This window comes from Cottoperca gobio, chromosome 13 (assembly GCF_900634415.1).
Source record: "Cottoperca gobio chromosome 13, fCotGob3.1, whole genome shotgun sequence".
Taxonomy (NCBI): Eukaryota; Metazoa; Chordata; class Actinopteri; order Perciformes; family Bovichtidae; genus Cottoperca; species Cottoperca gobio.
The window spans coordinates 11329934-11344251 of record NC_041367.1 but is presented as its reverse complement, the minus strand read 5'-3'; the positions used below and the strand labels follow the sequence as shown (position 1 = coordinate 11344251).

General features: G+C 39.9%; 1 protein-coding gene across 1 annotated transcript in view; it reads right to left on the bottom strand.

The window, feature by feature from the left end:
• Positions 1 to 3348: 3348 nt before the first annotated feature.
• dscaml1 (Down syndrome cell adhesion molecule like 1) overlaps positions 3349 to 14318 on the bottom strand; it is a 95861-nt gene continuing 84891 nt past the window's right edge. The window contains 11 exon segments of the mRNA XM_029446284.1: positions 3349 to 7913; positions 8306 to 8614; positions 8776 to 8970; positions 9140 to 9292; positions 9408 to 9526; positions 9655 to 9685; positions 9854 to 10009; positions 10146 to 10304; positions 10487 to 10615; positions 11153 to 11341; positions 14136 to 14234. Coding sequence (XP_029302144.1) covers positions 7366 to 7913; positions 8306 to 8614; positions 8776 to 8970; positions 9140 to 9292; positions 9408 to 9526; positions 9655 to 9685; positions 9854 to 10009; positions 10146 to 10304; positions 10487 to 10615; positions 11153 to 11341; positions 14136 to 14234 — 2087 coding nt within the window. The 3' untranslated portion in view covers positions 3349 to 7365.

The following is a 14318-nucleotide window of genomic DNA, read 5'->3' as shown; positions in this document are numbered from 1 at the left end:
GAGCATGTGAAGAGTTCAACAGTCAAGCTTGACTCAGCATGTAAGCCTGGTCACATGTTCTCTTTGCTTATAGTGCCTCAATGGATGACTGCAGAGGAGAGGAATATGATTTCACAGAGAGGGTTTTTAGTGACACCTTCTGCACTCAAAACAGCAAAAGTCAAATAATATAATAAGTTAAAATAAAGTTGAGTGCATCAGACTCCGCTATGAATCAATAGTAAATCAACATGTCCTTGTACATAGATCAACACTGTCGACAACTGCAGTTATTTGGCTTTTCCTCAATCTTTCACTTTGAATTCCTGAGTCAAGAAGCACATTTCAGTTCAAACTGCTCACCTCTGCTCACCTTTTTTGTGCCTTTTATTTTATTTAACTGGTTTGAAGCTTACTTCTGATGTGCGTAGACTTTTATAAAGATGAAGGTGACAAATAAAAAGACAAACAAAGACAAAGAGCTGGACTGCAGCAGGAAGAGGAACTTGGGTGGTTAACTGAAGGAACAGGTGCTGAGATAAGAATGCAAAAGAACACATTAGCCCACATAAAAGGGCACTAGAGCAAGCATGGTGTTAAAAAAAAAAAATGGCTAGAGGTGAAGAAAGACATTTTGTGTGTCTTTAATTTACCTTAATTTCACTGGTAAAAAGGAAAGAGTCGGCCTCATTGAGGAGGTCACGGAGCCCGTGTGTGGGACTGAACCCAGGCACACAGCCAAACTGAAGGCTAAGCATGATAAGCTTGTCCAGGCCTCAGCCTCTGGCCTCCCTGCCACTGTTCTGCTTGAGCTATAATCCCAATCAATGGGGATTTGGGTTTGAGGTCATTACTCTAACTGTAGATGGAAAGGACACACAAAAAGGTGCAGTCACACATGTAAGTGGCACATTCATTCCTTAAGCACTGCAACTCAACTGGACATAGTTGAGTTCTGTGACTATCTGTCTGCAAGTTTCTGATTTTGTCAGTGGTATGTGCACAATGTTTCATCCACGTTCCAGATAAGATTGTAATGTTGATAATTGTCATACCTTTTCGGTATCTCATGCATCTTGTGCTTTTGTTCCCGCCCTGTGTGTCACTGAGTGTCTCTTCTAACACGCAGATATTCTGTTTCATTCACAGTTTGATGGCTTCAGGAGGAACAGCATAGGCGTGTATAGAAAGAGTAAGTAACACTGTTCATTCATTTTAAATGCAAGTGATTTTTCTACCATATTAATTCATCTGCAAGTTACTTGATTTAAATCAAGTGTCCAATCCGACTGACTTTAATGAGAAAAGTAGCGCACTTGAATCAAGGCTTAAGGCCCTGTCACACATATCCGTATGGCGGAAACATATACGAAAAATAGCTCACAATTTGTCAGAGTCCAAATACGTCCAACTTTTCATCGGATCGGATCAGAAAAGTGAACGTATACAGATACGCATGTCTAACCTATTGATAGAGTATCACTTACGCCGGCATATGTTTCTGCCATACGAAACTGTGTGACAGGTCCGTATGTCTGGTGTGTTCGGCGTATCGTCTGCGTCCTCCGAACGATCACAATTTACCCTTAACTTATATCAACGTATTGCAGATATTTCGTAAGCGCCAGCATATGTTTCTGCCATATGGATATGTGTGACAGGGCCTTTATATATAACAAATGTATTTCAACCTAATCACTGCTGCAGACTATGCCTCCATGGCAATTGCCTCAGCCTCTCTGGCTATTCCCTGTGTCCTGTCGTGCTCAGACTCCAATACCAGCAATGGGACGTGCACCATGCCCGCTGTTCCTCCGCTCAGCCCTGTTGAAGTTGAGAAGGCCGCAGCCACCATCCAGACCCATTTCAGGAAGTTCCAACAGAAGAAACACAAGAACGGCAAGTAGACTCGACGAAGAGGGACGGTGGTACCGTTGCAGCAAGCCAGGGAGAGAACAGGAAGCAGGTGGGACCTATGTGGATTCACCAAACGATGAATGAACTCTGTGATGATGCATATGTGCACGCATATGCAAATGTTCATAGATTAAAACTGTACGATTAACACTTAGTTGAGCTCCTTGATTAGTGAAAAATTATAAACAATATTATATCAGTAATAGCTTACATCTCAAAGAGCTTGTAATAATATTTAAAATTCTATGTGAATAATATATTATATATATTATAATACACTGTACATCTGAATGAATGTTAGTTTTGATGTGCTGTGATGAGAGAGTGACTGTATGTGTGTGTGAGTGACTGTGAGTGTTTTGAGTATTTAAATATGAAGAAAAAAAATCTAATAATTTGTCAACATTGTGAGTTTTTCTAAATCAAACATGTTAGAATATTACCAACCTGTCCTGTGTAAGACTCTGCTGTGTATTATTGCAACACGAGGCCCTCTAGTGTTTCAATCAGGTTCTGAATCATATTATGGATGAACTACATTTCCAGGTGGTTCAAACATGATGTAATAGTAGTCTCAAAAGCCCCCATGTAGAATTAAAAGAATAGATAAGAAATTAAATAACCACATGAATAAATAAATAATCGAAATATTAGATATTAACAATTGGCTGTCCACTCATACAGAACAAAGCTACAGCCGATCACCTAACTGGCTCAGCCATGTTCGTTTTGACTGACAAAAACACAAGTTTTAAAAATGTATTGGATTATTTTATGTTTTATATGTATTCATATGATTTATTTTGTAATGTCTTGTGTATTTTTTTGTTTAATTTTGAACACTTTAGGTCACTAAAGTTGACTTTAGGTAAGACAGTTTACAGATTTGTTACACACAATAAATAATGTTTTACCCCCACAAGTAGCTACTGAAATTATTGAATTGTGTTGGATTTTTATCAAACAGGTACTCTAGAGGGCTAAATTCGGGCGGGATTATATTATTTTATTATATATGCAGGATTTAATTATTTAAATGTTCAATTTAAAAAAAAATAAAACTACACATTTTCTCACTCACCTCTGGTGGTATCACACGCATATAGGTTTTTGTTTAATTTCCTCAGATTGCGAGATAATCCTGTATTTCTGCATGCACAAGGAACTTTACTTTGTAAAATAAAAGTATGTCTCCAGAACCTTTGTCCCCATTACTTCAGAGACATTGCTGTAAACCTTTTCCAGTTGAACTACTATTACTTCCGACTAAAGAAATATGCCACAGTGAGGTCTGTAGGTAACTGGTCGGTGACAAAATGAGCGAAATGCTTAAAAAAAAAAAAAAAACAGGCAGTCTAGTCCTCACAATGTTCCAATTACAGTAAACACTGGATAATACAGAAAGCACTTTATCTCAAATGCAACATGGTTGTGAAAGAATGGATAATATCATCACAGTTCATAAAAAGATAGCTTTATTGCACAAGGTGTTGAGTACTCTTTTTCTGTTTTTGTTTGTTTTCATAGAAAAGAAAATGTAGAGTTAAACACAAGCAATTGCAAATTGAAGCAATGTTTCCCCATAAAAGTTTAAGGAACAACCTCTGCATTTTTAAAATGTTTTCATTAACCCTCCATTTTAAATTGTTCAATTCACCATTTCCCTTTCTCTTTTATAACCAGCAAAATTTCAGAGCATGCAATGCTGCTGTCCTCCCCCCAAAAAGTGGAATAAAAAAAAAGGCAAACGCTAAATCAAGCAACCTGTGACAAAGTAAAAAATCAGAAACAAAAACAAAAAAGATAAACATTTAAAAGTTTCAAAAAGGAGACAATGCAACCAAATGTCCTGTAAAAGAAGAAATAAATATTGTTAACTATGCATGGTCCACTCTGACATGTTTCAACTGGTCCATAAATCAAGATAAAGCAGTGTCTGTATAATTCTATAGTTTTTCAAGTCCTCTTCTGTTTCATTACAATAACTTCAGTTCAAAGTTTACATTGTGCCCTGGTTTCTAGTGAAGATGTCGAAAATAGTACTCATTTATACAAAACACTTTCCTATGTACACAAGTCTTCTATTATGGAGTAGAAATAATGTTGTATGGGCAAGGGGTACAGTGAGAGGGGAAACTCTGATTGGTTGAGCAGATGTGGGAAAGGTTGGGGAAGTAGCACATGTGAAGTTGGCCTCATGAACACAGAGTCAGAGTCAGTTTGAAAAGCTGTTGTAATTTAAGGAAAATCCACCCAACATCACTCGTTTGTCATTTAAACATTGCAGATATTTGGCCGAATTAAGACATTCTGCTGCCGAGAAATGTGCAAGTGTTCAATAAGTAAAAAAACTTACTGTACAGCAAGGTTACCCATTTCATATGGCAGTATGGTTTGCAAATTTGCACATGACCTACCCCAACTCGTGGTCATTTTTACACTTTAGTTTTTGTACAGAATGTATTATTTCTTTATCAAATGTCAAACGTATAAGCATATTTCCTAAATAATTTACTTTACTTATTGCGCATATTCTCAGTAACAGTGTAAAAGTATCAGAGGGTGGAATTTTCCTTAAAGTTATGCATAACATATACTTAAAACAAACTGACAGTGTATCCGTGATTTAGAGGCAACTTCACTGAAGAATTGGGGAAAGCAGGTTAGCAGGAGTGTGTTCCATCATTCCATCCTATATCCATACAACTGGAGTAAGGAAGCCTCCAAAAACAGGCCTGCCCCATCCCCAAACTCTTGTTTTACTGAAAACAAGTATTTGTACAACTTTAAACATAAAAGGCCAAAAGGAAAGTCTTCATAACCACTAACAATGGAAAGCTAAATTAATTTCTCTCCAGTCTAGTTTTAAAATGAAAGGGCGCATTAATACATATATATGCAGTTATAAGCGTTCGTGGTATGTTTATTGGTCTGCAGTCCTGGAGTTTGGGGGGGGGACTCGCTATGACACAGAAAAGAAACTGAAATACTTCTCGGTCTGTTTGTCTTCATTAATTATAGTCAGGGAATGGCATTGAGTTTGTGAACACACCTTTGGAAGGTACAATACAACATATTACAACAGGCTCGCTTACTGTATAGGCTGTCCTTGTTTTACTGTTTTCTTTTTCAACACCACACTTTCTGCACTGAGCCATAGACCACAGTTAACCAGCGACACAATCTCACACTATTATTTGACTTTACTGTGCTTGTCCTCTCAGCTGCTACCTGCTGCACAGGTGTTGCAGCTGGAACACTTACAAAATCACAAGGGGTCATTGTATCATTCCTCAAACCTCAGTTTCACCATTTAATTTTCTTTCACACCACTTCCTTTCTCTCCAAGATCTCCCGTCCATGGTCGTGCTACCCGTTTAAGCCTCCCTCTTCTTTTTCTTCCTTCCTTCTTGCAGTTTTTCACTCTGAGCGATTGTCTTGTGATCTTTTATATATATTTTCAATTAGAACGGCTTTTATATTTCTCTGCTTTTTTCAATATTCATATATTTGCTATATATTTGAATAGAAATATATATGTACATACTTTTGAAAACAAACATATATCATATCTTTTTTTCTATTGCGAGAGCCCTGATGTTACGTTTTGCCATTGCAAAACATTTGGAGCAACTCTTTTTGGAACGATCTTTGTTATGGGGTTAAGCTTGAGAAGAAATGGGAAAAATAAATAAACCTAAAGTTAGCAGATACTGTACCATGCATAAAACTAAAATACATTTCAGTGAGGTGGAGGGAACTTGAAAACACATTTTAGTTTTGAAGACCACTTATTTCTCTCTATGTAACCCCCCTCTCCCCATTTCTGCAAATTCTATCAACACTTGATCTCTCTGTCTATAATCTCAACGTCATTGTCCTTTCATCAATTCACGATCAGTTCATACAAATATTATTTTTCTTGTATACATCTCAGTAATGTTCCTTATGTTTGCAACTTGTCTCTCCGTTCAAGTTGTCATTGAACGTCAAGTAGCATTTCTGCCTGTCTGTGCATATTAGACCTCTTTCTCTCAGTCTGTCTCTCTTTTTAACTAGCCAGTATGCTAGCAGTAGGTCACAGTGACACTGTATGGATATGATGGGGGGACTGGGCGGGTAGAAGTGAAGGTGGGGAATAAGAAAGGGAAAAAGTGGATACAGGTCAAATGTGTTAAACAAAGAATAATGACATTGTGGCGCCATGATGAATCCTAAAAGGGTCTCTTCCTTTGTTCTGAGGAAGAGAACAGAGAAAGGAAACTCTTTCATCTGTAATTGTTCTCTTTTGAACTCACTTCCTTTTCAGTATCATTTCCTAAGCAATGCTGTCAATCACACTTAACCAAACAAAGTTCAAAATGCTGGACCAAATGAGGATCATAGTGTTACATCGTCAGCATCATCATCGTTACTGTCCCCGAATCCTCTTTCACAGGTACAAAATGAACAGTGGAGGGGTTCAGTTTACACAGACATCTGCCCGAGAGGTCAGCATACAGATTGATTTTAAAAAGGTCCACTGTTGGTGTGTGCCTGCCACATGTATACATATATATATTTACACATATACACCCACACGCACACACACGCAGGCTTGTGAAGGTTTCTGATCCATTCTAACTTTTTCTTAGTGCACATGAGATTATATTTCCATTATCAGAAAATAAACAGAAAACTGATGAAGAAAAAAAAGGTTTGGATTCATCTTTCACTTGACTTTTTTTTTATCTCCTCTGCTTTGAGTCGTTGTTTATAAAAGCATCACTTAAGACCACTGTGCTGCGTCATCCATTGCATGTTTAAGAGCATTCTCCACATCTCACAACTGGTATTGAGATGTCAGTTCTTTCACTGCCTCTAATGTATCAATCCATGATGGAGTAACCTCTCAGAGCCAGTGTAACACCAAGGTGGTTTATGCATACATTAAAAGCATCTCGCCATGGCACAATGCTGTGATATGAGCTCTTCTTCCATCAGAAACCAGAGAAGTAACATATTTTAAAACTTAAAAACCTCAAAACCTCAAGCAACCTGGTTCATTCTACGACTGTCTTGATCTAGAAAACCAGACAGTGCACGTGGAAAGCATTTTGTGCATAAGTACTTTGTCCTTACCAGAAAATTAAAATATGAAGTGAACAGATAAATCTTTTATGTTTTGGCAAGTGACTTCCAGGGTGATGAAATTAGGGATAGAGAAAGGTGAAACAATAATAATAGAAAGCAATCAGGCAGAAAGAAAGGCAAACCCCTGTGCTGTGGAGACCCAACTCTGACCCCTTCATACAGTAGTGTCAATGGGAACCCAACCAGCCTCCTGCAGCCTGGCACAGTGCAGGCACTGACGGGTCAGCTGTGCATGTGTATGTTTCTCATCCCACTTTTCCATAGAGGCTCCAGGCAAGCGCTGGCTTGACCAGCATTCTATTAAGAGTTACAGTGACAGGCCGAGGTGATGGCAGGCTACACTAGTGTGTACGACTTGGAGTAGGCCCCTGCCCCTCCATCCCTCTGCTTCTGTAGTCTGCCTAAGCCCGAGGAGCTGCTCTCCAGGAGAGAGTCTCTGGATCCTCCCATCTTGGAGGAGGATGCACCTCCAGGAGTCCCTCCTGTAGCACCGGAGCATAATAATGCAGCAGTTGCAGCAGTAGCAGCAGCAGCTGCCGCTGCACTCTGGGCCACTGAGGCAGAGGAGCCTGGCATGGTGAGAGTCCTCTGGGGAAGTGTGGAGCTGCTGGAGCTAGCAGACGCCCCTCCACTACCTCCACCACAGCCTCCTGTTGCTCCTCCAGAGGAAGTGAGGTTGGACAGGCCGGAGTGGCCCATGGTTAGGGCCTGCTGCTTTGCAGAGTCCATAGTCACATGACGGCCCTGGGTGTGGTATGCCCGCTGCGCCAGGCCACGAATAGAGGCTTCACGTGGTGGAACCACTGGACATGGGTCATGATGCTCCGACTGCTTTCGGAAGAAGGGATCTGACTTCATGTAGAGGGGTAGGTTGCAGTAGTCACCTAGAGGGGAAAAGTTACATTTAATGTGATAATAAAACCTCCAAAAGCCAATGTTATAAACTATTTATCTAAACTGCTAGTTGCAGTGGACTCATCTGGCAACGTCACATGTATCTTTGCACACTATCTACACATGATCCATCTATATATCATCTATCCTATATATTTTTACTGCACAGCACAAGTAAAAGACCGACTTTTACAAGAGTAAAAAAATTGCATCGTCCCTACCAAATATAATAAATATATATTATAAATTCAATTCAATTTAACAATATATATTTATTTATATATTTTCTACTTTTCTTTGACCTAACTGTTAATATTTAAAGCCATTTTGAATGAAAAGTAATTCTTTAAAAAAGCACTAATGCTTTGCAGCAACCACTCACTCTTGGCGCGGTGTGGAATGGGCACAGCTACATTCTTGCCACGATCATAGTCCTGGGGTTTGGGTGGTGAGGCAGTGAATCGGCAGATACCGGGCTCGGAGGGTGTACTCATGGACGTCATGCTGTCTGCATTATCATTGGTACCTGTGGTCATCTGGTCAGATGAGCTGTCAGAGATAAAGCACTCAGTAATCTCAAATTTGGCATGCTGCAGGTGTTCCTCTAGCTTGGCATGCTCATATGCTCTTGCCAACTCCTCGTAGGTTGAGGAGGCGCTCTCTGTCGACACCATGCTGTTGCGACCCTTATCTATGAAAGAGAAAGAAAAGGTTATTAAGTTCAGCACATTTTTCTCCAGTTTTACAAATGCTTTCTGAAGTGTAGTCTACTGCAGAACCACATTCTCCTCCACATTTGAAAAATAGCCTTACTTAATATGTGCACGTTAATGGCTGTAAGTGTCATTTCACCTGTGTCCTGTGAGAGGCTGGCGCTATAGCTGTCACTCTCTGTGACAGTGATGCCATGCTGAGAGCCAACTGTGCGCCAGTCTGACGTGAGAGTGCGGGCTGGTGTGGAGGCCTGGCACTTGGTCAGAGTCCACTGACTAGAGTATCGGTTCCTGATGCTGTGGGCTGACTTAACGCTCTTCCTCGACACTGGGTCTAGTGGGAATTAGATGAAGAAATAAGAAGGATGTGCATATGTACAAAGGCTGTTGCATTTGCAAAACAAACAGTTTATATTCACATTGTATGCTACGCGCTGCAATACGGTTTCAGTTACTTTAAGTTTTTACTGTTAAAATGAACAGTGAGGAGAGAGAGCACTTACTGGTTCCTGGTCTGATGTCTGACATGTCAATCAAAGGACCAGTGTTCTGGATGAGGGCCGGGTGATGGACAGACACACCTGTGCAGAAGCTCTGAGGGTTTCCAGTTTGGTTGAACTCTGTGTCTGTCACAGGGATAGTGGCTTTGTCCTCACCTATAAGAAACATAATTCATAATTTGCGGCCTTCCATTTTTCAATTTACAGTTAATTTGAAATATAGATAATTTGTTCCAATGCTCATGCACAGAAAACACTCAACCACTCTCACCGATTTGCTTGATGCCTTCTTTGTCCTCAATTAGCAGCTGCACTCTGGGGATGTCGATGTGTAACCGTGGGCCCTGAGGAGGTCCCTTCACTGGGGTGTCAAAGCTGCGGTTGTTTTTACTAATATAGATGTACAAGACGAGCACACACACAAACATTCACGGTTTAAAAAACGTATGAATTAAGAGTTGCACTAAACAATATTTCAGAATGATTTCGTAAGCAGGACTCTGAAATATCAGGCTTACCTGATCAGCATCTCTGCCAGGCTTTTTGCATCTAGAGAGAGCAGAGAACATCACAAATTATTTATTTCTGACACACAAATCAATCTTTTTAAATAAATGCAACTTTCGATACTTCATTCAAGATTCTCTCTGAAGTCCGCTTCAGGAATCTCTTTGAAGACTTTATTCTTCTTGCCAATTCCTTCCTACCGCTTCTCACCTCTTAGTCTCTTCAGCCTCTTTTCTTTGCGTTTCTTGCGGATGATGAAGAGCAGCGCAACACCCAGAGTGACCAAGATCACAGGACAGCCAATAGAAAACAGCTTCTTGACATCATCGTTCTTCTCCAGGGGGGATTTGATTGGTGGAATTGTGCCTAAACACAGGACGCGCAGAGATTAGTTACTGCTCTTTCACAACAATATTTTAAGGTGTAGAGAATGTCTTATTAGTGTAGCAGACTACACCATTAATTCACTTGAAAGGCCAAAAGAAGACAGTCTTTTACTTACTGCCATCGTAATCAAGTGTCGCAAATTGGGAGCTCTGGTTTCCACAGCCAGCGCTGTTACAGGCTTTCATCTTCAACTCATACCAGGTCGCCTCACGCAGCTCTGCCAGGAACACGTCTGTGGTGGCATTGGTACGTACATTCTGCCATGCCCATGTACCTGCATCAAGAACACATAATAATGTTGAGTCTATTTTCTTTCCTTATTGGTTTCCATTAAAGAATGGCACGTTACCTCAATATTAACAATACATTACTTTGTTTCACATGAAAAAGTTTCCTGTTTGATTTGTTGCACGGTATCTCAAAATACTATTGCAAATTGAAAAAGCAGGTTCTCACCTTTTGGTCTAAACTCTAGTGTGACAGCGCTGATTGGACAGCCTCCACTGACCCAACCCTGCAGGTTGAGGCGGGCGTGGCTGGAGTTCAGGTGGGTGAAGACCGGCTGATCCTTGTTGAACTGGGGTTCTGTAAAAGAAGTCATGATATATTTGCCTATGTCTTTTCAGATTACTATTGTGCAATATAACAGCTGATTTGTTAATAAAAGACAACATGAGCATGCCTATAAATAAACAGTGTGCCTATATATAACTGCTAGAGTAGGTATTCCAAAAATATCTTACTAAATCGTTTGAAGATAATTTAATTATAATCATAAATATACAATTCACCCAGTCACTAGTACAACTAAATAATGCTCACCTGTGATACAAGACATGTTTTTATCATCTGCTTTTGTCATTCAAAGGTTGAAATGGTGTAGTCTGTGTGACTATACTTGTAGATAAGTGTGATTAAAATGAAGCATATGCAAAGTCCAAGAGCAAATACACTGACTGTAAAAAAATTACCTTCGTACTCTGCGTTATCGCTCAAGACCTTTCCCGCCATATACAGGCAATTTTAGCAATATCTCCATTGTATCAATTGTGTATTCATATATGCTTTTCACCTTTATTTACCCACACTAATTTCCTTCATCCTCCATCAAAGGCTTCTTACCTCGCCCGTGAGTCTTTGCCTCAATGATCTCACTGATGCGTCCGGCTCCAACACTGTTCTTCGCAGCCAGCTTCACTTTATACCAGGTGCCACAGCGCAGGTTGTCCAATTTGAAGGAGCGTTCACTAGAACTAATAAAAACATCTTTCCATTCCTCTGTGTTGTCTATAGAGTACTGCAGCACAAAACCTGCAATACACAAAAGAAAGAATTCAAATAATAATTTTATTATTATCTTAAGTTAAAATGTCTTAGTAGTATAACAAGTCATAGTATAGTGTCCCATAAAAAAAAGTCATAAGTGACGACCCGCTCCACTAGGTGTCCCTTTGTCCCATGTCTTGCAGGATCCTGTTCGTCATCTGCTTCAAGAGCCACACTGTGTGGTTTTTTATATAGCTCACCACATTATCACGGTGTCTATCACTTCCCTCGCGGGCACAGATGGTGTTTTGCTTTGTCTGCTACAAACATTTTCCCACATCCATACGTGCTCAAATGACTGATAAACTGACTTATTTGTTACTTGTATGGCAGAAACGTGTGCTGGCGTATATGAAATTTAGCTAAAAATTTCAGTCCAAATACCTTTTCATCGGATCGGATCGGAAAACGTACGTGAATACGTAAGTGAGAGGTACATTAGATATAGGCTACGTCGGCTGACGGTGAATCTTACAGCCAACTTATTGATAACGAGTGGATAACGTGTTTCTACACTACAGCTAGCGTTCAGCTAGCGTTTTGGGAGCTTATTGGGGTTTGAATATAGTGTATAGGGTCCCTGTGAGTAGCTCATCCTCACTTCTTCACAGCACGTCTTGATGAATACATGAACCCATCATCAGAGAGCATGGAGGATGCTGAGAGGCTGCGACAAGAGTACATTCTAGCAGTTCTCCAGCATCAGCATGACGTGAACCAGATGGCACTTTTCCAGCTCCGTTGGTCCAGACGCTCTGATACGTTTTAAACAAGTAAGTGATACGATATCAATGTTTGACATACGTATAGTAATTTGTTATGTATACGTTATGTATACGTCAGCTACACCGCTGTGGAAAGTATTGGACTAATTTGGACTATACGCCGGCATGCTTCTGTCATACGGCACTGTATAACAGGGCCGTATGTCTGCCAGTGTTCGGCGTATTGTCTGCGTCCTTCGAATGATCACAACTTACTCTTAATATATCAACGTACACAAGCGTATTGACAATATTTCGTATACGCCGGCATACGTTTCTGCCATACAGAACTGTGTGACAGGGCCCTTAGGAGCAGGGCTGTGACACATATATGTATAGTATGTCATAACAAAAGTCATAGTATAGTATGTAATAACAATGTCATAATCTCGTTTGTCAAAAATATTTTAAAAAATGTATTCTAAATTCTTATAATAATATCATTTTTTTCAAACAGTAAAGATAAAGAACTCTTTTTTTGTACCAACCCTACTAAATCTTTGATACTGGTACCTTTACTGTCCACTAGATGGCAGTGTCAGACCGACCTTTTCTTGCCCAGATAGGCCCCCATTGGAGGACGATCTAGCTGCTTTCGGTCTACATCGCCATTAGTTACCTACAAACCCCAAGACTGGGATGGCGCTGACTGAGCATCTATGCAAATGAGGGTATGCAATGTGGTGACTGTTTTTATAATCAGCTGCCTTGAAAGCCAACTCCCTGGTGCTCGGAGACACTTTACATCTAATCCTCCATCTCTGTCTTTCCTTCTATCTGTATATAATTATGTATATATGAATGTCTCCTTGTCTGTGTTTCTTTGTACTCTTTGTACCATCTTTTTTTTCCCCCCTCTCTCTCTAACAGATGGTGCGATACAGTCCAAAACATTAGAGGGGTTAACATGTGCAGATCCTGCAGTGTTTGTTTAGAAGTGTTATAGTCACCCTCTGTCTGTCACAGAACAGAAGACAGCAGAACATAGCAGTAAAGAACAGCACAATAGCAATCTATTAAACAAATCGTCACATAACATCAGGTCTCCCAACGGGATTACCAGCCTATGGGGTTTGTTCACTTGTTTATTATTTTTTATTTAATTTTTTACAAAAGCTGTAAAAACTGCCTCATAACCAGATGAGTTTTTTTTTTATGAAAACATGCTAACATGTTTTATCTGTAAAGGAATCAACTACTGAAGCCACTGCAGTAGTAATACAAAACATATCCTTGACGGGGACTGTTGACACCGTGCAGAGGGCTTTACAGACAGACAGGCATTCTGGTATACATACAAGATATACAGATAGGCTTCACTGATGTATGAGACACTGGATACAAATACTGCTTGGTGGATCATTATTTACAAAGCTGCACACTCAACAAATGACTTTGCTCCCTACTTGCGTGCGTATAATGCATTCTTTCTCTAGGGCTTCCTGGCAGTATGTTAACCAACATGCATAACACAAAAATATTATAAAATATATTGTAAAATATACTTGACCTCATGGTACTAAAGTGATCACATAAAATGACTTCTATAGACATTTCTTTATTTGGGATGATAAGTCTTTATGGGTGCAGTTATGTCTTAAGCTACTAGCTCTATAGTTTCATATACGTATAAAGGACAACAAGAAGTCGGACAGATAACTCTAGAACACCATCATACTGACAAACAGCACCAACAAAGAAAAGGGATTAAGACTACATTTGCATGCATGCCCATTCAAGCACACGCACCGTGCCCATCGTCACACAGAAATCACCAACAATCAGATAATCAAACAGACACATAGTTAACAGGGAAACGTAAAACCAGAAGGCCAATCAATAAACTAATAGATCAGTATGCACACTAACAATGTGCCGGATAAAAGAGGAAAAAAAACTAACTTGATGACTTCAAGCAAAACTATGTATACATTTAGACACATTGGTAAGAGACAAGAAGAAAGAGATGTGAGTTTACAGAAAGACAGAGAGCCTTGTAGTGCAGGGCCATGTACCTCTAATAGAGCTGCCTCCGTTGTCTCCTGGTATCCAGGCCAGAGTAATGGAGGAGATGGAAGTGGTGGAGACGGTTAGACGTGGCTGGTCTGGAGGGACTGAGGAAGAGACGCAAAGAGTTAACAGCTCAATAATACTTGAATTAAAATAATTATTTTGAGGAGGTCAAAAATATATCACTG